Source organism: Martes martes (assembly GCF_963455335.1).
Source record: "Martes martes genome assembly, chromosome: 6".
In the NCBI taxonomy this organism is placed as follows: Eukaryota; Metazoa; Chordata; class Mammalia; order Carnivora; family Mustelidae; genus Martes; species Martes martes.
Genome location: NC_137893.1, coordinates 93,505,751 through 93,530,137, shown reverse-complemented (window position 1 = coordinate 93,530,137; position 24,387 = coordinate 93,505,751). Strand labels below are relative to the sequence as shown.

The window sequence follows — 24,387 nt, the reverse complement described above, 5'->3', positions numbered from 1 at the left end:
ACAAAGGACTGACACATACTACAATATAAATGAACCTTGAAAACGTTATGGTAAATGAAAGAAGTCAGTTGCAAAAGACTATGTCATCTCATTTATGTGAAATAGACAAATCTATAGAGATAGAAACTGGATTAGTGGTTGCCTAGGACTGGGAGGTTAGGGGATAGAGATGGGGAGTGAGGAGTGACTACTAATGGGCATGGGGTTTCTTTTGGGGTGATGAAACTTCTCAAACTGATTGTGGTGGTGGTGGCTCCACTCTTTAATACACCAAGAAATCATTAAGTTGCATACATTAAATGGGTGAATTGTAAGTCATGAATCTCAATAAGGTTGTTTGAAACAAAAGGAAGGGTTTACCTTCCATTTCCTTTTTTTTTTTCTATTTAATTTCCAAAGCCCATTAGGACAACGTGCAATGTTATTTCAGCAAATGTTTGATCTCCAGACTCATTTTCTAAACCCAGTAAGATGAATTTGAAGTCAGAAATCTTTAGGAGCTGTACACTATTATGCCTATGTTATGTTTTAGGAGCATGATCAATTATTGCTGTTTCCACAGCCATTTCACAAATACCAACCCATTTGATGGCAGTCAGGAAAAATAATTCATTAAATTTGTCGAAAATATTTCCTAAGCATCTATAATGGTCAAAGTACAATGAGAGTTCAGTGCTTAGAAGCCAAGTGATGTCTGATATTGCTTCAGGAGTTGGCAAAATATGTAAATTCATAAGAACAATAGAAGAACAACAAAAAGTATTTAACTATATGCATTACATGGTAGAAATTCTTCTGAGAATCCCAGGATTTGTATCATACATAATATCATAGAATCAGCTATAAAGGGGAGAGGCCCTCCTAGACCGTAGCTAACATTTTGCTTTAATATTTATTCTCTTGTCTCTTGTAGAAGCAAATACTCTTCCACTTATGAATACTTCTGTTCTTCTCCCCGAAAAATAAAACGTATAAGAGTAAATCCTTCTATTTATTCATGCAAACATTTTATTGGATTTTTCTCCAGGGAGAAGAGTGACCTCTTTGGAGAAATAGGGAAAAATCTGACATTCAATGTCCCCAAGAGCAGTAGGGACCTAACCTAAAATGCAAACGTGTTTCTCTTTTCCCTCCTTCTCTTCTTTCCTTCCCTCCTTCCCTTGTTCTCACCCCCTCTTTATTTTCCCGCAGTGACATGCCCTCCCTCCTCTTGAAAGGATGGATGTCTTCCTGGAGTGATTTTGCTTTTAACTGGAAGGACATCTACATTGGGTTGAAAGGTAGAAGCCTCTGGTATCCTCTCATTCAGTTTTATATAAGTGAGCTGATGAATTCATTGCTGCTTCCCTCTGGTCTTTGCGTTTCCCCTTTTTAAAATAACCCTTGAAAAGAAATGTGAGTGGTAGCACGTGCACATTAAAGTGACCTTGAATCTCCAGTGCTACTGTTAGAAGTTCTTTTGCTAATCCCATGCTTCCATTCTTATTCAATGAGGAAAATTCCTTAGACAACAGTATATGTTTCACAGTTTTGCCTAATTACTGCATAGGGGAAATAACTGGAAAGCACAGGGTCGGGTCAAATTATGGGAATGGCACTCTTTACACAGATATTTAAAAATTAATATAGCCAAAAAGATTATGTAAATTACTTAAAATTTTAGATACAGGGTTATGATGGCTTAAAATGCAATCTAGAAATACCAAAAGCTGTTTTGGAAGGTTCAAATAATAACAAATAAAAAAGAAAACTGTAAGAATGCCTGTGTGGCTCAGTTTGTTAAGCAGCTGCCTTTGGCTTGAGTCGTGATCCCAGGGTCCTGGGATCGAGTCCCACATTGGGCTCCTTGCTCAGCAGGGAGTCTACTTCTCCCTCTGTCTGCCTCTCTCCCTGCTTGTGCTCTCTCTCTCTCTGACAAATAAATAAATTAAAATCTTTAAAAAAAAAAAAGAGAAAACTGTAGCTTTGATATGAGTATTTATGATATGCCTACTCTATAACTGTATATTCTTTCACTGATCATTTCATAGGTAATGTGTGGAAATCAGTCATCTCAATCAATCATTCCTCCTCCTTGCTGGGTTCTGTGCAGTGGAGAATATATACCCAAGGAGCTAAATAAAAGCCATATATATTTGCATCTTTATTCATGGAGGGACAGTATTTCCCAAAGTTCCTCATAAAGCTGGAAAGGAGACCTTATATGGTACCAGAGACTAATGTGGGGAGCTCTACCTAAAAATCCTAAATCTATGTTTTCCCTCTCCTTAACTATAGGAAGAGTTAGGTCTTTAAGGCATCAGGCTTAAGATTTCCTCAGCAGCCAATTGCATGGAAGACTATGATTTTCCTCACAAATCCAGTTGCCATCAGAAGAGAGCACACTGGAGACCAACAATAAGAGATGAATAACATGCTTCCCTTTAGAACAAAAGGGCCAAAAACGCTTCTGCATGGAATGAGAAATCTGAGGGCAAGCGCTGACCCTCTTTACTCATCATTAATATAAATAGTGCAGGATAGAGAAACGGGGTTCAGCTTATTTCTTGTTTTAGAGGAATAGCAGCCAACTTATGATATATTGCTCTCAGGCTCCAACCACCAGATCAGCTATTCCTAGTACTTGGAAGAGTGTTTAAAGAGGAAGAAAAAGAAATGGAGGTATACTCATCACCACTGTCTGAATGACAGTAGATGAAAGCCGCCTATTCATGGAAAATGAGAAGTAGGAAATGGGAAAGCTGAGGGCAAATCCTGACTCTTCCTTACTTACTCATTAATACAAGTAGACTCTCTAGTACTATCCACATGAGAATGGATGGAAGCCAACTCTTCTTGGAAACATGAGAAGTAAGTATTCCCTCCACAACATACTAGAACACCACAAATCTTGGAAGCTCAGAGGTACCCATTCACTCTTCAGTTTTATAATAACTATTTACTAAGTGCCAAGCATTGCCTTAGGAAATGATTATATAATAATCAAAGCAGGATACACTCACTACTCTCAAGATCACAGTCTACTCACACTAAGGTGAGAGACTAAAGATTTGGATTCTGGTCCTGACCACCAAAAGAATTCTATGAATGCCATGTGTCATGGATTCTTCTGAGACTCCATTCCTTAATTATTAAATGAGGGTGAAAAATTAATATGCACGCCTCTAGAGCGGTACATGAGATCCGTATACAGTGATATTCCTCAGGATCCCCTTTGTGCACATCTGCTCATCAGTGACTCTTTCCTTTGTACCCTGCCTGGTTTGTCAACACACATCTGTTTTAGGAAACGACATGACAAACTTGTTCGGCAAAAGAATGAAGAACCACTAAGTTTGCAAGATGAATCTTCCCAAAAGTATTTCTATTTGCATGGAAGACTAACTCCTCAAGTTAAATACTGAAATAATTTCCAGTTGTAGATTTTCATATAGTTTAACTTTCTTCTCCTAGTATAAATCCAAAGTGTCAGGCAACTCCACTGACAAATCAGGCCAGCCCTGATGCATGGAGAGCCAGTATGGGATCTATGTCTTTTTTGTTTCTGTTTTGTTTTTACATGCATTAGTTTATTCACAGGCTTTGTAAACCTTCCCAAGAAGCATTCTGAGGATATGCTGCCCCATAAGACAAAAATAGATCTTACTTTTGAGCACCTTCATAGTTGGTGGAAACAGGCTTTGTGCAGTCCTGACTTGACCACATCTGTCGCAAAAATCACTCCCGCCGTCAACTTAATAGAATGTCATCAACCACTGCAGTGCAGAAGATGGAATGAGTGCCACAATTAACAACATGTAAAGTCCACTCCTCTGCTGTGTTCCCTAACTGTAATTAAGAAATAATCACTGGACTTTTCATCTGTCAGTCCCTGTAATGCCTCAACTTGCCTTTGAGCTTAGCAAGTTTAGCTAGAAAAATTTTAACAACATAAAACTCAAAAAATATTCTTTTAGTACTCACTGCATCTATGACACTGCTAGGTACCGAAGGACAAACAAACAAAAATAAAGACATGATCATTGATTTCAAGGCACTTTTACTGCTGTAGAGTACCTCAGATTGAATCCTATGCAGATGTCATCAGAGAAACAGTCAAAGTAATGAGGTGATTGGCCTGGAGAAGACTGAAGATATCATGCTATTGTCTTCAATATTTGAAGTATGGGTAAATGGCAGAATAATTGGCACATATTCCAAAGAAGACAATTAGGAACAGATTCTGGAAATTTCAGGGTGACTAATTTCAACTCTAAATATGGAAGAACTTTCCAAATGTCAGAAAGTATCCGGGCAGGATATTCACTTGTTGGGCTTGTAGAAAGAGTATACACATCAGGGGGAAAGCTGAGTGTGCTCTCATGTAGCATATGATAGGTAGGTCCTTCATTAATATCTCCTGACTAGTTGGTCAACTTCTGAGACATGTGTTCTTTTATTAAAGATTCCCATACCAGTGTTAATAGAACTACCGCTTGAGAAATTTCAGAATGTGTCAAAGAGAGAATAAATTTTACAACCTGCTGACATTTTGTCAGCAGCTCTTTACTTAATATCTCTGGGCCCTGAATTGTTGTCAGTTAATTATAAGTGAAAGTATTCTGGAAAAAAAATAATGTGGACCTGTTTTTCTTAATTTTTATAATTGCTAAAATAGCCCTCAAGTTTTCATGTATCTCCAAATGCCAGAAACCTTTAGATTAACTCCCTGAACTTTCTATTGGTCACAGGACCAAAAATCATTCTTCCTTAGAGTCCAGTTAGCTGTTTCATAGTCATAGCAAACTGGAAGGGATTTCATTTGGTTTTTTTGTTTCTTGATGAATCTTTGCCTAATGGAAATGGGCAGGACAAAGTCCATAGGGATTATGATGATGGAAAGGAGTACGATTTATCACAAGAAGTCAGTAAGAGTTTCCTACAATTTTCGATCACTGAAGCTGAGTTTAGTGGCCTGGCATGTCATGATTCATTGTCATTTCTATTGATAACTTCAAGAATGAAACAGCCAAGTGCTGTAGTATACTACAAACACATAGCCTAAGCCCCAAATGAACGTGCGCTCATACATAAAAAGTGATGGTTAACATTTACCAAGTGTTTAATATGTGCCAGGGATGATGGTAAACATTTTATGCGGTCTATCTCATTTTTTATTCTCAGCAATACTCCCAGGAAGGTGCTTGCATTCGCTGTTCTGCATGTGAGGAAAACAACATGGAGAGTATCCATGAAGGCATCCAGTTAGGGAGGAATACAGCTGAAGTTTGAGCCAGGGCATGAACACAAGAGCCTGTACTCAGGGCCCCCTGTGCCAGGTTACTATCCATACCACCAACTATCCTCTCTCCCATGCCTTTGTGAATTAACACCTAACAAGAAAATATTATGATAAGAATCAGAAAAGATATAGCTCTTGTTTATAAATGTATGCTATGATAAAGCCGAGCTAAGCTGTGGACCACTAAATGTGAATAAACTCCTAGACAATATGGTGAGAAGCAGGCCTTCTCAACTGAAGGCTGTATTCATCAGGGATACATTCAAATAACACCAGTTCTGTCACTTCAAGGACCTTCTGGAAATGGTCTCCTTGTCCCTCTGGACTGATGAAACTTAGTCGTCTGCCTAGCAATTCCCTCGTTCTCCTGAAAGAGACTACAGTTTCTTCTGTGAGTCACAGAAACAAACCGTGCCTGGAAAGCTTCCTTTCAGCTTCCCTCCTGCTAAAAAAGAGCAACTCTATTAGCTTATTCTGAACAAGCACACTCACATAAGGAATGTCACAATTAGCTGAATCCAGTTAACTAAAATCTTTATTAATCAGCATTTTTCCACAATTAACTTCCAAGGACAAAAAAAAAAAAAAAAGACAAATTTCAAAATAATAATCAGAGAACACTTTTCCCTAGACCTGGTAAATATTCATCCAAACTCCCACACTTCTACAACTATATAATACTATTCGACAATAGCTAACATTTGTGGGAGCACTCATTATGTGCCAGATATTTGTATTAAGGGATCCATGTACCTGTTTTTCCTTTAACATAGCAATCCCTTGAAGCAAATACTGTTATTCTCTGTTTTACAGATTGCCAAATCCAGCCATAGAGTTCCTTTGCTCAAGGTCATACACTTAATTAATGGTGACAAGGAAGCATAAACCCACAGAATGCAACACCTAACCAATATGCCATATTGCCTCCTGATTATCTGTGCATAATGTAATAATGACTCTGAAGAATATTATTCAATAGATAGTAATAGCTCATTCACTGAGTGCTTCCTGTATGCCAGGCACTGCTGTAGGCTCATTGTAATTATTATCTCATTTAACCTACACATTAACCCCTTAAAATAGGTGCCATTTTTATTCCCCTTTTCTAGACTAAGAAAGTGAGGCATATAGTGGTTAAAATAATTCATTCTTGCCACATCACACATCACAAAGTTATAGAGCCAGAACTGAAACCAAAATGTGTTACTCTGGAGTACATCCTTTTAATTACTACACATTTTGCCTTTTCTTTCTTCCTTTCTTTCTTCCTTTCTTCCTTCCGGACAAGACTCAGAAAGGGAATACAAGTCTAATGCAATTTTAGAAAGATCTCCAGTAAAGTTAATCAACCAATAAAAGTTGAATCAAAAAGGAAGTTCTGGTTGATTAATTTAATGACTATTCAAATGATCCAATTCCTGAGCTTTCTGGTTAATTGAGTTTCCACTGGCTTTAGGCCATTTTGCTCAGAGAAAAACTCCAGCCCATAGGATGTTTTTACTTCATCTTCACTGGTAAAAAAAAAAAGGGGGGGGTAGCAAAACACTCAAGGATGCTCCCAGAAAACTTGCCCTTTGAGGCATTATCAAGCATTCATGCTACAACTTTGAAGATTTCTGTTGAACAATATTTATTAGGAAACTAAAACTATGCATAATTTAAGTTTGCTAAGTAAGATTACTTCTATTTCAAACATGTTTCCCAGTGATTGAACCAGACATTTTTAAAGCATTCTCCAGATCTCGGTGCTACAGAAATCCTAATTTGTCACTAATTTTACTCTTTATAGGATAGAAGATCCCATAAAGCTGTTAGTAATAATCATTACAAGAACATTTAAAAATACCTTTAAGACTAGACATAGATCATGACCAATTCAATTGCACAAACATTTACTGAGCACTGTCAAGTGTCAGATAATTGAAATACAAAAATGGAAATGACAGTGCCTACCATAGACATTGAGGACCTTTCAGACTTACATAAAAAACAGGCACACCAGTGGATAATTTTAGTTGGGTGTAGTAGCAAGTGCTACCGTATGTGCTGGGATGCAGAGAAGCTTCTAAGCAGCTGAGTTAGGGATGAAGAGAGCAAGTGGAAGGTATTAGAGATGAGATCATGTTTGCGTGGTATCTTTAAAATAGAAGTAGGAACAGCCAACTAAACAGAAGGAACAATGGATAAGGATCCCATATAATGCTGAACATGTGAATGGTAACTCCAAATGTTGATTCAATATCTGGATTTTGTTGTTTCCGGTAGTAGTGGTGGTATTAGCTGATTTACTGGTTCAGTTGGTTGGACTTTATTATTTTTTTTTTCATTCTTCATTCATTTGATTGGTATGGAAAAGTCATGTAACCTAAGAATGCAATAGAAAAATCAAAATACTTTTTTCCACCTGAGCTCAAGGATGATTTCCAAAAACACAATTACTGAAAGCATAGCTAATCAAAGCAGAAATAAATGCTCAGAGAAAGGAAAAAGATTTCTCTGGAGCAGGTCATAAGAAGGAACATTATTTTTTACCTTTATTTCTTATGCCACTGAAAGGCGAGATGTCAAGCTCTCACGACCTGCAGAAAGCTTGACATATTCAAGTATAAAGGGAGGACCATTAGTACATCTTCTCAAAGCAAATGAAGAGAATTCTAATTCAGCTGATTAGAAAGAATTAGAAGCCCACAGATGGTGCTTATTAGAGCAATATATCAAGAGAAGCCCAGTAGGGAGTACTAATTGAATCAGTTGCAATTAGGTTTGATTGGATTTAATCCTTGTTACAACTATTTTCTTTGGAATTCTGGGTTTGGGAGAGATTGGTTTTGGGCTTAAAATGGCAACTGTAAAATTTATATTCAATTCACAGATGAACAGCACTGCTTTGAAGGAAGTCACTCCAGGTCTAGACGTGTCGCCAGAATTTTCCTGTGAAGGTCACACTGGGATGCACAACTTTAAAGAAATGTTGTTAAGTGTGGGAAGGAATCTGTTGTCAGACATCTATCTTACTTTAGAAGTCCTCTTTAGTTGTTGTAAAGTGATTGCTTCAGGCTCAAACGGAATTGTAACCAATTCTGAATATTATTGGGCTCATTTAGGACTGAAGTCAGTTTTGTTTGGTAACAAAAGTACATGTTTTTAAATTTTAACCGTTCATGATTTTCCCTCTGGCTGAACTGCAATGCCATGACCAAAAGAAGAATCCATATAATCTTCTTTTTTTTTTTCATATTTATCCATTGTAAATAGCAGAACTTATTAAATTATTGTTAAATAGAGTATATTAGCCAGATGTCACATAAGTTTTGCTTGTTACTAAACAATGCTTCCCTTTGCTTTCAATTGGAAAGAGGTCTCCAACAATATCCCTGAAGACTTTTGGAACATTCAGTACACACACATACACACACAAATCTTCTAATTCAATTCATTTCCCACCTGGAATTTCTCTCCCAGTTCCAGCTCTGTCCAAAACATTTTTACTCCTAAGAGTGGTCTCCCTATTCCTTCGTGAAACTTTGCCAAAAGAAAGTTTATCCAATAATGTCCCAGTCGAGCCACTTATTATGGCATTCTAATATAGTTTGCAAATATATACTAATACAATGGAAGGAAACCATGATCAAAGTCTGGCAGTCATCTTCTAGAATATTAAATGCATATTTCCAACAATGGCTTAATCTACTAAATCAAACAAGCTAATCTCTACTCAGAGAAAAAGAAATCAATTATAAATATGAAAGCCACAACTACCTCCTCTTAATTTATAGGTAAAATTGGTGTCTTAATTCATGTTATCCCATCAGTCTAGACTGCATCATCCCCTGCTTATCAGAAACTTGTAGTGCTTTCCCTGATCCTTCAGAAAGAACCAGGTGTCTTTTCACAGTTTGTACCATTCTTCTCTTACTTGGAAAGAACACTATGATTCTTTAATGTCAGTTAACTGCTGACATATATGTCTCTCACCAGTCAGCAACTTGAACAGAGTGGTTCATAAGACAAACTGATGCCTTAGGTAAGGATTAAGGATTTTGGTAGGAATGAGACAGAAGCAAAGAACAATCAGGACTAAGGTACCAGGAGAAAATATATTGGAATCGGTTCAGGTCGTTGTTCAGTAGGGCAAGTCACACTCATACGTGTTCTATCATCATCATCTGAGATGGTGGATCACTTTCTTCTGGGTGAATACCAATGTCTTGATTTCAGGTGTCTTGTCTGAATTGGAATAGGACCCTCAGTAATGGTGGAAAAAGAGTGCATATACCCTTCCAAAAAGGTATGGTAGAGCATTAGGGCTTCTTTCAAGTGGGCAGATATTTTTAAAAAATGGTATCAGCCTCAGAGTGGAAGCCAAAATAAAAAGGAAGAAACCAAGAAAGAAAATACCACAGAGGTTTGAAAGTAGGTTCTCCATGGTGGTTGGGAGCCAACTGAACAGCAGCAAGAGAAATTCCAAATTCTAATTTCTCCTTATAGGAGCTCTGTTTCATGAAATAGTTAAATAGTTACAAATCTGGATGGATGGATGGATGAATGGATAGATAAGTTTAATACATACATACAAAACTGGAAGAAATACACAAAATTATTAACGGCAATAATCTGTGTTGTAGGACTATGAAATAATTTTTTACCATTATTTTTTCCATCTTTCCCAAATTTTTAACGGAAATATGCCCTGTTTTTATAATCAGAAAAAGGTAATTAAAATTTGTATGTGTGTGTGTGCACGCTTTTTTCTTTTGACTACCAGTAATTCTCAACTGGGGGCAATTTACCCCCAGTCAGCATTAGGCAATGTCTGGAGACATATTTGGTAGTCACAACTGTGAAGTGTGCTACTAGCATCTAGTTAGTAGAAGAAAGGAACCCTTATGAACACCCTGTGGGACTGCTTCTAAAATTCATATGTATTAGAAGCTTTAATCTCTGTCTCAGAATTACCCAAGTAAGAATGGCCTTCTGGCCTGACAGATGTTGGAAAATATTGTGTTTCTTGCTTACCTTTCTGCTTTATATGTTGACTAGTATAGGTCTTTGTTTGTAACAAATCAAAATACGTATTGGATTGAATTGAATTAAAAGTATATAGCTCTACTGGAGACATAAAGATGCACAATACATTTTAGGAAGAGTAGTTAAAAGATACATTTTTTTCAACCCACCTAGAATCAAGAATTAAATGAATTCATGAATTTAGTGGGCGTCTTCTGGGCATCTAGCCTTTGCAGATGTTCTGCAGAGTGTCAGAGTAACATAAAATGTATTCCCTGACCTTGAAGAATTTGCAGTCTAACCAAAGAAATAGAACATATCCTAAGAAAACCATTTGTTCCAGACCAAAACAGCACATGGTTGCGTGCCAAAATGAGTAACTAATTAGTGCAGTAAGACCTTAAGGAACAGAAAAAAATCAATATGTCTGGAATTGTCAGAGATGGTTTCCCGGCAAATTAGAGAATTGAACTGATGCTTACCAGACGGATGGACAGAATTTCCTTGTGACCAACAATGAGGAGAAGGTATTGTAAGGCAGAGAAAAATAGCATGAATAAAACGAAGAAGATAAGACTGATCATGGGCAGGTTCACAGGGAGAGGAAAGACCACCCTGGATTCAGGGTGCAGATAATAGATCCGAATTGCTAGGAAATAGCTAGATTATGGGGAGAATCAAATGAGTGAGTATCAGCAGGAATGGCCTGTAAAATATCTAAACCTATAAATGGGATAAAATATGCCTTCTCTAAAGTTTGGAAATTATGTGTTCAGTCTTCATCACACTTAGAGTGGTTATTTAACCTAATACGGTTTAGCATCGTCTTCCCACACATACAGATCTTTATACTATATAGAGCAACAATCTGGCCTACATAGTGTACCTACTATTCCATAAAAGTGACCATTAGCAAAGGAAAGCCAAATTTAGCTGCAGCCCCAGGTAGCCTTTTCCCTCCTTATGACTACAAAGATAGCAAGAGTCCTCATTTCAGAAGAGAAGTGCTCTAATTAAAGAATTATTTTAATTACTTCAGCTAATATCCTAATATTATGTTTTTGCCAAGGGTGTGAAAGAACAAGTATTCTGTTTGGTCAAGGAGTCCTGCAGAAGATAAAAATGAAGAATTAATGATGTGTAAGAGTCATCAGACTTAAAAAAATTGTTAGACTTAGTGCACATATATGCTGAGCTAGTAATTAAATGCGAGGAATAATAGATCATTGCCTCCAAAAAAACCACAAAAAAACCCAAAAAGCTTACCTTATACATAAATGCAATTTGCCTAACCTTTTCTACTTGTTAGGATAAACTTATCTTTTCTGACTGGGGACTCAGAAAAGAGAACTTTGGAAATTCAATAGGCTTTATATTTAGGATAAGAAGAACTCCAACGCAGTAACAATTAATAATTAATAAAAATTCCCAAGATAGGTGAACCCATGTAACTTTAAAATAAAATATTAGCATTATATATATTTAAGCCTGTAAATACTATAGTCAAGTTAACTATAAAGCAAGAATTCTTAGATCCTCATAAAAAAAGGTTTCTGTTATATTAACTCACCTACAAAACTTTGTTGGTTGGGAATAGGTTCAGCTGCATATAGTAACCTTACTTACAGTGACTTAGACAAATAGAGATTTGGCTCTCTTTAAAGAGACTTAGAGAAGATGGTAGACTGAGGCTCTTATTGGTGGCTCCGTGATGCCATTTAGGGCAAAGTTCCTTCTGGTTTTCTAATAAGCATCTTTAAGGGACTATCAGTTACACTTCCCAGAAATATGTCACATGAGCCACCTCTACTTAAAAGGTAGAATGGGAAATAGTTTTTAATTGTGCCCATTGCAGTCCCCCCCACCCCCGCTCCAAAAAAAGTAACAGAGAAGAGGGAAAATTATAGAGACCAATTAGCAACTCTATCAACAACACACAATCAGTGATTATAGTAGGACCCCAGCCATTATCATATGTTTGTTAAAGCATTGCTAAGTGAATTCCTCCAATATCTAGGTACTGCACAAAGTCCATTTTCCAAGTTTTCTTGAACTAGGTCATTTTGTGCCTTTAAGCTACATTTTGTCTAATGGATCTCTTGGAGAAGAGCCCAAACACAGTTTGTAACCATTCATAGAAAATGTGTGTAGTATTGCTTTGCCTACAAGGGCAAGAGTGATGTATGAAGATTTTCACTCAGTCAGAAGTTACCAATTGATACATTGTGAACAGTAATTGACAGAGCTAAATCAGAGAAGTGAAAAAGGGAAATTAAAGGTATGGCATAATACCTTTCTTTTCCTAGCTGCTTTCTGCTTTTGTTGATAAAGAAGCAAGCAGTAGTATCTTAAGAGCTGTTAAGTTCCTGGGATGGGGGGAGCAGTTCAGTATCTAACTATTTCTGGTACATAGCAGGTGCTCAAGTAATATTTGTTGAATGAAGCTTTTGCTTATTTACCCTTATAAAGAGTGCGCAGAAGTAGTTTAAAAAGAACCATTCCCCATCCACTTTAATGAAGCAAATGTTAGCATCCATACTGTGTGAATAAAAGCTCTGTGAGGAGCCCAAAGGAAATGCTTACTGTGATCTCTCACCCTAAAGGTTTTGCCCTGCCTTGTACGTGACCTGGCGGAGTTTTTCAACTCACATCTAATGTTAATTAATCAAATCTACAGGAACAGAATTCTAAGCCATTTGGCCATCAACCGGATTATTAACATCGTAAAGTCAACGTAAAGTGATTTTTAAGTGTTTAAAATCATCTTATGATTCCCTAAATCAGCATGTAAGTCAGCTTGAAATGGAGGTTCGGGACTATCGGTCAATGCCTCAGTTGATCAAGCACTCAGTTGGTGTGGAAGGGCATTTGAAGCTGCATGAATAATAGCCCCTGCCATTCACAACTTATGACCCATTAAGGGAGACAACACGTGTGCAGGGGAAGAAAAAAAAATCACATAATAATGTCAATTGTATTTACAACTTGTCGAATTAATAAGACAGACAACACGGGTTTTGTTTTACCCAGAATACCAATTAATTTGGACTTTGTTAAAGTGGACACACAGACAAAATATATCCCATGGTGTAACTCAAATTTTGAGACCCTGATAGGAGGATCATAGCATTTTGCTGCTTGGAGTATAAAGCACTGCTTAGCATAGATAATAGATAATAAAACAATTATTCTCTTTCTTTTTTAAAAAAACTAGGTCATGGAACTAAAGGAGTATTTGAGCTTCTGTCTGGATGGCGCAGAACAAGAGAGACTTTGCCCTTCAAAGACAGGGTGGCAGATGCCTATTCCGATGTGATGGTCACCTACACCATGACCAGCTCCTTGTACTTCATTACCTTTGGCATGGGTGCCAGCCCATTCACAAACATAGAGGCTGTGAAGGTCTTCTGTCAGAACATGTGTGTCTCCATTCTGTTGAACTACTTCTACATTTTCTCATTCTTTGGCTCCTGTCTGGTCTTCGCTGGCCAACTCGAGCAAAACCGCTACCACAGCATCTTTTGCTGTAAGATCCCCTCTGCAGAATACCTGGACCGCAAACCTGTGTGGTTCCAGACAGTGATGAGTGATGGGCATCAACAGACATCCCATCATGAGACGAACCCCTACCAGCACCATTTCATTCAGCACTTCCTCCGTGAGCATTACAATGAATGGATTACCAATATCTACGTGAAGCCATTTGTTGTCATCCTCTATCTCATCTACGCCTCCTTCTCCTTCATGGGGTGCTTGCAGATCAGTGACAGAGCCAACATCATCCATCTGCTAGCCAGTGACTCCCCAAGCGTTTCCTATGCCATGGTTCAGCAGAAATATTTCAGCAACTACAGCCCAGTGATAGGGTTCTACATCTACGAGCCCCTGGAGTACTGGAACAGCAGCGTCCAAGAGGATATACGGAGACTCTGTAGCGGGTTCACGGCAGTGTCCTGGGTGGAGCAGTATTATCAGTTCCTGAAAGTTAGCAACATCAGTGCCAATAACAAGAGTGACTTTATCAGTGTCCTACAAAGCTCATTTTTAAAAAAGCCAGAATTCCAGCATTTTCGGAACGATATCATCTTCTCCAAGGCAGGGGATGAAAACAACATTATTGCTTCCCGCTTGTATCTGGTGGCCAGGACTAGCAGAGACAAGCAGAAGGAAGTCATAGAAGTGTTGGAAAAGTTGAGGCCCCTGTCTCTATCAAAGAGCATCCGATTCATTGTGTTCAACCCCTCCTTTGTGTTCATGGATCATTATGGCTTGTCTGTCACGGTGCCTGTTCTGATTGCAGGCTTTGGTGTTCTTCTGGTGTTAATCCTGACTTTTTTCCTAGTGATCCACCCTCTGGGAAACTTCTGGCTGATCCTTAGTGTCACCTCAATTGAGCTGGGCGTTCTGGGCTTAATGACATTATGGAACGTCGACATGGATTGCATTTCTATCTTGTGCCTTATCTACACTTTAAATTTTGCCATTGACCACTGTGCACCACTGCTTTACACATTTGTATTAGCAACTGAGCACACCCGAACACAATGTATAAAAAGCTCCCTGCAAGAGCATGGGACAGCCATTTTGCAAAATGTTACTTCTTTTCTTATTGGGTTGGTCCCCCTCCTATTTGTGCCTTCGAACCTGACCTTCACACTGTTCAAATGCTTGCTGCTCACTGGGGGTTGCACACTTCTGCACTGTTTTGTTATCTTACCTGTGTTCCTAACCTTTTTCCCCCCTTCCAAAAAGCACCACAAGAAAAAGAAACGCGCCAAACGAAAGGAAAGAGAGGAAATTGAATGCATAGAAATTCAAGAGAACCCTGATCATGTCACCACAGTCTGAAGGGTGTAGACAAATGGATTATTTTTCTTTTCCAGTATTGCACAACGATGCAGGGAGAGTAAAGCTCAGACCTCAGCTGCTTGGGCTGGCCAGGGGTAACAAGGAAAGTCAGATCAAGAGTGAATTGTCATGACACATCAAGGTGTCCACTTCTTGGGGGGAAGAGAGAATCAAAGAAGAGGGAAATGTTCTTTGCAACCTTGTTCTCCACTAAAGATAAGTTTGTGGATCTGATCTTAGAGCTCTTCCAAGGAATGGACGAATCAATGGAGTATTAGACGGCCAAAAGGTCTAACCACTTTCAAAAATAAAATGCTTAAGAAAGAGGGAGAGAAAAGGAAAGGGAGCCTCTACATAGGGAAAATGACAGGAAATGTCAAAATTGCCATGGCACTTTTCTTATTTCTGTTTTGAACAGGTTGGTCAAAGGAAACCTATGCACTTGGGAAGTACATATTTAATCCCGTCTAAACCAAAGGACTTCCCAATCCATTTTATGTGTACATATATATGTATATATGTTATATATACATATACTTAGATTTGTCTTTAGCGTACATTGATGTTTGTGTGGAAGAAGTGTCCATTTGCCGATGGGCTGGGCTTTCTCTAGAAAGCCAAATTAGTCTTAGCCAAATACAGATGCATCAGTAGCAATTCAAAATCAACTCGTGTTTCAGTAGCAAGAGTATTACCCAACTGTGTGAGAAGCAAAATAAAGATGTGAGTCCCATTAGATTCTACATATCACATCAGCCTTTGAGATTCTTGCTTTGGATGACTTAGCAAAAAATACAAAAGGCATTTAAACCAATTACTATATGGACAAGGGTTAAAATTTCATGTTGGAGCTAAACCATTGATAAGGCTTTTCATCGACATTGAATGGTTCTATATATTTGCAAAGGCTGATTTGGCTGCTTTCAGAGAGCTTACCCACTGCAAATGAGCACTTTATACATATTGTCCATACATGTGTGTATAAGGGTGCACGTGTGTGTCTGAGTGTGTGTATGTGAGAGAGAGAGTTGGGGTATACCATAGTTACAGTGCTCTCATTTTAGATGATGAAATATACTGCCATGGAATATAGATCATTAACATGGGATAAAGGAGCTCTAACTAGGAAGTGTTTGTAGTATGAAACGGAATAAATGGATCATAACCACTCATCATTTGCCATCCACTGGTTCTTAGCATAAGGAAAATATTCTAACCCTATAAAGTCTAGTGTGCTCCTTGCATTAATATTTGGCACATTGACCCAGGCCATGATCACTGTAATAGTGGTCACTATAACTACTGCAATGTTGTTTTGTAGCTTCTTGCAATATCGCTGTTCTTGTTACCTGGAAAGTGCTCGTCAGTTGGCTTACTGCCCAGGGTGTTCATGGCTCTCCACAGGTGGTATATGAACTGTAACTGCTGCTGAGTTCTCTCTCAGAAAAAGTACTGAGGTAAATGTTTTCATTGAATTAACGTTTAAAACTGTTCCCCAGCAGATAGACTTAGTCTGTTGGGTACTTACTTGGATTAATGCTGTGTTTCCTGTCACAGAAAATTACTAGAAAATGCCTTTTCCCACACCAAGCAGTAAAATAAGTTAATTTTCAGGTAGGACTGAACAAATGTCCAGTGATTCTAAAGTCTTTTAGTAAGCTCTTTTACCTGGAAGAGAGCTACTGTTTCCCGCCAACTTTGGTTGTATATTTTAATTGAATTTGAAATATTAAAATCTGGGAAAAAGAAAACAAAACAAACAAAAACACAGTTTTTGTTAAGTTCAGAAAAGAGATACAAACCATTCCATTCTGCTTGAGGTTTTTGGAAATGACGTTAATAGATTAATGAAGTGACAAAACAACAAGACAAGTGTACTTTTCCGAATAAGGAGTTCACCAGGATATTAAGGGAAAGAACGGTCTCTAAAATGAAAACCATTTAACCAAATTTTATTTTATCAAATAAAGTTTGTTTTGTCCTACCTTGAGGTTACTGAGTTTCTATTAGAAATGATTCTTGTCTTTTCAGTTGTATTCATGTAGATTGAGTATCAGTTGATCAAGTATGGAATACAATTGTGATAAACATATAGTTACTGTTCATTCATTATTTGTTAATATAATATTATTATATTGTTCATACATTAGATAACCCTAGCCTTTTGCCTCCTGAAGGGCTCTGCTAGAATGAAATGGTATTTGACACCGGTAGACCTGTAGACCATGATCTCATATCTGATGTAGAAATTTCTGAAGAATTGGGTTTTGCGGGGAGGGTGGAGGATTCTTCTCTCATAGTTTACTTACCATTTGCGAAGATTTGTTTTATATCCCTTTCAAAAGATGGCGGTAATCAGCTGAGAAATTCCATTAACTATTGCTCCATTTCTTTCTGAGTGATGCCATTCTCCATTCATTTATCAAGTTTTAAAAAGCTTGTCTATTTGGGTCATTATTTTCGTTATTACTTTAGACAATTCCACATACAAAGAAGACTGGCAGGCTGATTTATAAAGAAAGAATCAAGCATGCCAGTTGCCAAATACATGTGAGGATGGTGGCATAGATTGCCAAACCACCACGGCAGTTCCAATACCATACCTCCATCTAGACAGTCTCTTTTTAGATGAGGGAAAATGGTTCTTTGTTAGGTTCTGACTTCAAGGATCAGAGTGAGTAAAAATAAATGTGGATTTCCCATTATCTGAGTGACTAGAGGGGTGGAATTTTGGAAGGGTTGTTATCTTTTCCAGGACACCATGGTACTCTTTAGTAAATTGTAGCAATAATTCATTGAAATGGAATTTCTTGTTCTGGAAGTGTTAATTTACCATCCAAAATGCCCCCAGCTCAGTCCTAGGAAGTAATTTAAGCCTGGAAGGAATCTAACTAAGCATCATCTAACCTCCCAACCTCACTGTGCAGCAGATATCTCCAAAAATCCAATTACTAAATGTCAAGATACATCTTAACGTATGAGATCATGATTTGCAGGTAATGCCCAACCTCTGCCTTTTGGGGCAGCTTATGGGCAACTCACCCTAGTTTTTCAAGTTCACTGCCATCATTTTGTTCTTTTGTGAAATACTGATGGTGTTCAAACTGAGAACCTACCTACTGCTGGAAGATGACTGATCATCTCCTAGAAGAAAAGAACCTGTGGGAAGTATCTCATCTATGTAGAATATTGTATTTTGCTGAAATGTGTTTGTCCCTTAAAGAGAGAGATTTTAGAAGTTTGTAAAAAAAAAAAAAAAAAAAAAAAAGCACCTTTTCTGAATTTAAACTGCAATGTGGATTTGTTTCCTTCCATCAGAATACAAATTTGAAGTAGAAAGTGTCATAAGAACTCCACTCTCCATGATGGTTAATAAGCTCCAAAGAGGTATTCACCTAAATTATGGAAAGATTTGGTTAATCCAGACTATGTCTAATTTTTTTTTAATGAAAGGTGTGCTTAAATGTCATTCCATGAATTCTTCCAGGGATAGTGAACCTCTCTGACAGTTGTGCATGACTATTCTATGAAAGAATTATTCTTCACGAAGGCTGTGTCATGTAAATGTTCCTTTCCCATTTGATCCCTACTTATTTCCACAGAATTTCGGTTTTACCTTGTGAGGTTAGAAGAATTCTGACAAATGAAGCTCCTATGATGCTAGAATAGCCATTCTTGAATGTTGAATTTGAGACGGTGAGAGCTTTGTCCATTTTGTAATTATCCATGCACTTTCCCATAATAATCCTCTAATCCTTTCAGGTTTGTGGTTAGAGCTAGGGATTAACTATTGCCATTCAGAATTACATGTATTTTTATAAGTTGACTGTAAATACCATAATTACAGTCACATATTTTTATAACCAAATAGTTATGAATGCCTGGCACTCTGCATGCATTGTTACTAATAGTACATAGATTTTTTAAAACACTATTTTCATGGTTATTGCAACTTTTATTAAAATTCTCATATCAGCTATTCATAAATGCCTTGTAGGTTTTGGTCCCAAAGGCCTAAAGTCCACAGAAAGTTCCATCCCAAGGGGAACAATTTAAAAATTGCCTTCCCTGGGTGTCAATGACAACAGCCTCTTCTAGAATGTCCTCTGGAAAATCCTAGAGGCTAAATCTGGCTTCCAGGTAAATGACATAGCAGATTCTGTGTTAGTCAGTAATCACACATACTTTAATGTCTTGTGTTTGCTGATCTCACAGTGAACAAGAGAATATAATACCTTGAGACTGGAATTTGGATCTTGTCTCCTGTGAATTAGAGAACTTAATGATTTGCTCAACCTTTTTCTAGAGAGAGCTCTCTGTTCTGTTGGTGTTTGCCAATGGTATTGATAATCCTTTCAAATGTGAACCTGAAAATTGTCATTTTTTCCCAAAAGAGATTTAGAAGCACTCTTATTCCCGTTAAAAGCAAAACGAACAAAAAATATGTCTTGCTCTTGGTGTGTTACAAAATAATTTTGTGACAAATTTTATGACATTGACTCAAAACCTGTCTATAGCTGAATTGGTATGCCCTTGGAATCTCCCCATCTTGAACTGAAAATAAAATTCAGCATCATCACTGCGCTGCAGGCATTTACACCAACACTTTTAAGCAATGATCTGCCAATACATTGTATAGCGGAAATGAGCTAATTTTTTCTTACTGTGTTGTCTCCAAAATCATGACTGCAAATGTATTTATCCAAGTGACAGCTGCAAAATCACAAATGAAACAACAAAGACTCTGTGCATCAGGTCAACCATGGGAAGAACTATCTGTAGGTTTAATAGCAGTAAATTTCTTTGATTTCTAAACTAAATGGCCAAGGGTTGACCCACCATCATGTTTTAGTTAGAAGGGGAAGTGGTGGTATTCTGTGTTTAAAGCTTTGTGTAGTTGGCTCAGATGACATTTGAAATAAGTTTGAAAGAATCCTGAGAAACGAGCCCACATGCTTAGAAATAAAGCTGTCTGTAAGTAGGTGTGATAGACTAGGTGGGATAATTCCACATATTTAGAGTTTAGGATCCAGGACAGAGAATTGCATGGTGCCTCAAACTACAGATTCTTAAACTGCTAGGAAAATTGATCATATGCAAATATATTTCACTTGAAGATTGTCTTCTCAGATGTCAAATTTATAACCCGATCTTTGCAAGCTCCTGAATTTCCATGCATAAACCAGAGCGGTAGATCATTTTGTGGGTGAAAGTGGGATACTAGGGAGACTCCTTCAAAAGAAGCTCCAAATAAGCACCCAGAAAAGCATTATTCATTCCCAGAGATGGCCGCTAGCATTCTTTTGTTGTGTGCATCTTTGAGACATCACAGGTAATTTTTTGATGTTTTCTCTGTATTTAATGAGGACCTCTCTGTTACTGACAGAAAAGTCACTTGCTTTTCTTATAAAATGGAAAACTATTCAAAGAAAGAAATATATACAGTCAAAAATCATGTACTGGAATAGTACAGATGACTAGTCTGTGGATAAGCATATCTCTTCTGCACCTCTAAGGATGTTATAAAAATTAAATGGGCTTATATCCTAAACCAAGAACCTCTATAAGGTAGATATTTTTAATATAAAAAATATTTATTAAAAAATCATTGTAATTTTGCACTTTTATAAATTATAGCAAGTCAGTCCCTACTATTTTTCCCAGTTGAAATTTTCCTTAAGAAAATGTTCACAGGTCATGCTAATTATGAAGTCTTAAAAATCAGAAAGAAACTTTAGAAACAGAGGAGTGAGAACCTCTACCAGGTATGTGGGTTCCTGCTCCGTGTCCCACGCTTGTACTTATCCAATCTGGGGTTTTAGAAATTATTTGTAATCGTGTTCTGGGTTTGCCCATGGCTAATGGCATGGCCAGATAGAAGAATGGTATGGTTTCCTTTCCTTCTGCTTCCATAGTTACTAGACCACCACATTACCCACAGGGATCTGTCAAACCAGAGGAGAAATAAGAACTCTAGGAGTAAGGAGGAGAGACTGTCATGGATAAAAGACAAGTGGTGTTTACTATGAGTGTGTAGCTTTCACTTGGATTTGGGCAGAGACAGCCTGCACTATGTTGTGGGGAGCATTTAAGTGATCTAACCTAAGACAGTCAGTGGGATCTCCACCTAGAAACTGAAATACCTTCCATCATTCTATTTGGTTGATTCACTGGCCATTTGGTAGCCACAGTGAGAGAGCTAGAAAAAGACCAAACTGTCCTATTCCCTCATGCCCTGACACAGTGTGCAACATCTATTTTGAGGCAGAATCAGGAAATTCTGGTATCTTTTCTCCTCAAACATACAAGTGCTAGGTACTGATAAATTAGACCTTAACCTCATCAATGCAATTATCCCAAAGTTTTAGCAGAGTTTAATCAACAACTTTTATTATACTTTCATGTTGACTATGTGTTTTTTTCCAGCAACAGACTTCCTTGCTCTTAAATAGTAAATCTCACAGTTTGAAAAGGGCAGAGATCTCTCCAAGCTACCTCATAAGGGTATTTAAAGACAAAAATGGCATGCAGCCTTTAATTAAATGGCAATATATTAAAGCCACAAAGCTGTATTACTTATCACTTCTCCCTGATGCTCTTTCACTTTCCAAGTTTAGTCCATCTAAATGTAAAGGGAATATCCCCATGTGCAGTCCCACTTGTGCATTCTGGTTATTACGATGTTCTTAATGTGAAATCTCTCAGGGCTATTGTTTGGTTGTTTCTTTACAGACATTCCAGAACATGGAACTTGGTTCAGAAAGAGAATACCCTGACACTGACTTTGAGGCAGTGGTCTACCTAGGGAGGTATACAGTCCAATAATCTGTGAGTAACTCAGTAAAAATTCAAGTGCACTTCTTATCCATGGAAGGAAAATTCAATTTGTTTGTTCATTTACCCTAAGCAAATAGAAAGAGAAAGGGACAAAGTTACTGGTATTTGGCATTTTACTTAGGTCTTCTTTTCCACTGGATACCATCACTATTATTTTTGCCTAAATTAGGATCCTAAAACACAGGTCACTTTTTGGAAACGTTAGAATCAGTGAGAAGAAAACTATGGGGAGGAAAGAATCTTCACCCATGCGTAGACAAGTTGGAAATGAAAGTAGAAGCTGAGCACTTTATTTCCTTTTCTTTCCTAAAACAAAAGCCCACTTATTCTCCTGGCTAAGCAGAATACTAATTTCTATAACAAAGAGGAATGATGAAAAGTACGATATTATGAGACCCAGAGTCTTATCAATACAAATCTCATAGCAAACCACCACTTTCAGCTGTCTTTCCCCTAAACATTCTTTCTTCTAATATTCCATGACATATAGTTTCTTACCACAACTCGTTCATGAAAAGAGCTTCATTTTTCACTCATAAAGTAGTGCAAATACACTAATACACCATGTAAATCTCTGCTCTGTGATTTGGTACTTTGTGCTCTAATATTAAAGCTACTTATTGAGGAACACTTGAAAAAGAATTTTGAACAAAAATGTCAATATCAAGAAAAAATTTACCTAAGTAATATTTTCATCCCAAGATACCTTCAAAGGAGAGAACTGCCTGAGTGCTCTTTCAGATCTTACTAAGAAGCAAATGTTCTTATATGAGTCCTTCAGAAATTTCCAAATTACCTGAATTTGGCGCATTATCAAAATTTGTCTCTCTTCTCTGTAAGTAAAAAAAAAAAATTATAAACTAGGCTTTTCTAACTATAATAAAAATAAAGACCTAACAAATTATTTCCCATAGATTTTCCCATGTAAACATACATTTTATAATTAATCTCATAACCTATTCAAGGAAAATTACATTGCAAATACTTCCTTGTTAACTTCATTATTCTTTTCATACTTTGGATACATGAAGATATAATAATTTTAGTTAAATTCCTCAGGATTACATTGTTAAAGAAATTTATGATCTAAAGCCTAAAGGTAAAAACCTTGAGAAAACTAACAATAAAATCTTAGCTGTTTGCAAAAATGTCATCTCAGTTATATTTACTATAATGCCACTAGGCAAAATTACTTACGGTATTTCTGGCTACGTTGACCTTTTATTTTAATAACCACAACAAAAATCTATGTCCATTAGTCATAATAAGGAACAGCATATTAAAATAGTGATAGGTGACCCTGGTGGTTACTCTTTAGTTCCTAAGGTCAGTTGACTGCTAGTTCTTTCTAGATTGCAATCCCAAATGCTGTAGGCTAGGATATTCATAGATGCACTGTAGTTTCCTATTAATATTAAATGCCCCACGGAATATCATAATACATGACTTCTTGATCTAATGTCAGTGGGATCTTTGGGCTTTTTATTCCTTAGGGAAAGATTCTTCTAAACTACAATTAAAATTCTTAATCCTAATATCTCATGACATCACAATGTAACATAACAACCTATATTTCTTCAGTCCTTCATTGAATCACATGTTCTAAAAATTATTAATTAAAATTAATAATCCTTTAAAATCCATGAATACATGCATTTTAGGAATACCATGATAATATATATCAACTATTTCAGATAAGACATTCTGAAGCAAACAAAATACCTTGGCATTTCTGAGGCATATTTTTTTGAAACTCTAAGTTCACAAATATTTATAACATACAAATTATTGTGTAACTGAAATATGTAGGTATCCCTTTAGGACACCTAATAATTGTATTAACTCATGTCTAAGGCAATTTATAATCAGTTCAAAAAAATTTTTGCTTAACTTCTCACTGCATTACATTGTAATACTTTAAGAACATAAATTGTAAAGGTGCTTGAACCAACAAATTTTTTTAATCCTGTGAGAGCTACGGGGATGAAGACAATAAAGAATAGGTTGGTGGCTCTCGAGCAGTCCACAGGCTCACTCACAAAGCATATCCTTCACCCCGTATGCACGTGATACAGTTTCAAGTCCAAGCAAAATTATTCATGGGCTGTCAGCACCACTCTAAATCATTAAAACCAAGAATGTTAAATCATTGAATACCCAAGTTCACTATCTATTCTGATAAATAATGTGGCATGATTACAAGAAATACATAGATGACCAGAAGTCACAAGATTTAAGTACACCTGATACCAAAATTATACTGAAACAATTTAATAATCCACAATCTACTTTAGAACCCTGTCATTTCAGACTTCTTTATTGACATTATTTGCATGACTAAATAAAGAACTCTAATATATTTTATTATAGTTTATTATGTTTTTTAAAAGAAAAGTGTCCAGAATTTCGTATAG

General features: G+C 37.0%; 1 protein-coding gene across 2 annotated transcripts in view; it reads left to right on the top strand.

The window, feature by feature from the left end:
- Positions 1 to 15,136, top strand: part of PTCHD4 (patched domain containing 4) — a gene marked incomplete at both ends in the record, with an annotated part of 171,612 nt that extends 156,476 nt beyond the window's left edge. For both annotated transcript variants that reach the window (XM_080807055.1, XM_080807054.1), the window contains one exon: positions 13,503 to 15,136. In XM_080807055.1, coding sequence (XP_080663181.1) covers positions 13,503 to 15,136 — 1,634 coding nt within the window. The remainder of the gene's footprint in view (positions 1 to 13,502) is intronic.
- Between the last annotated feature and the right edge of the window lie 9,251 nt (positions 15,137 to 24,387).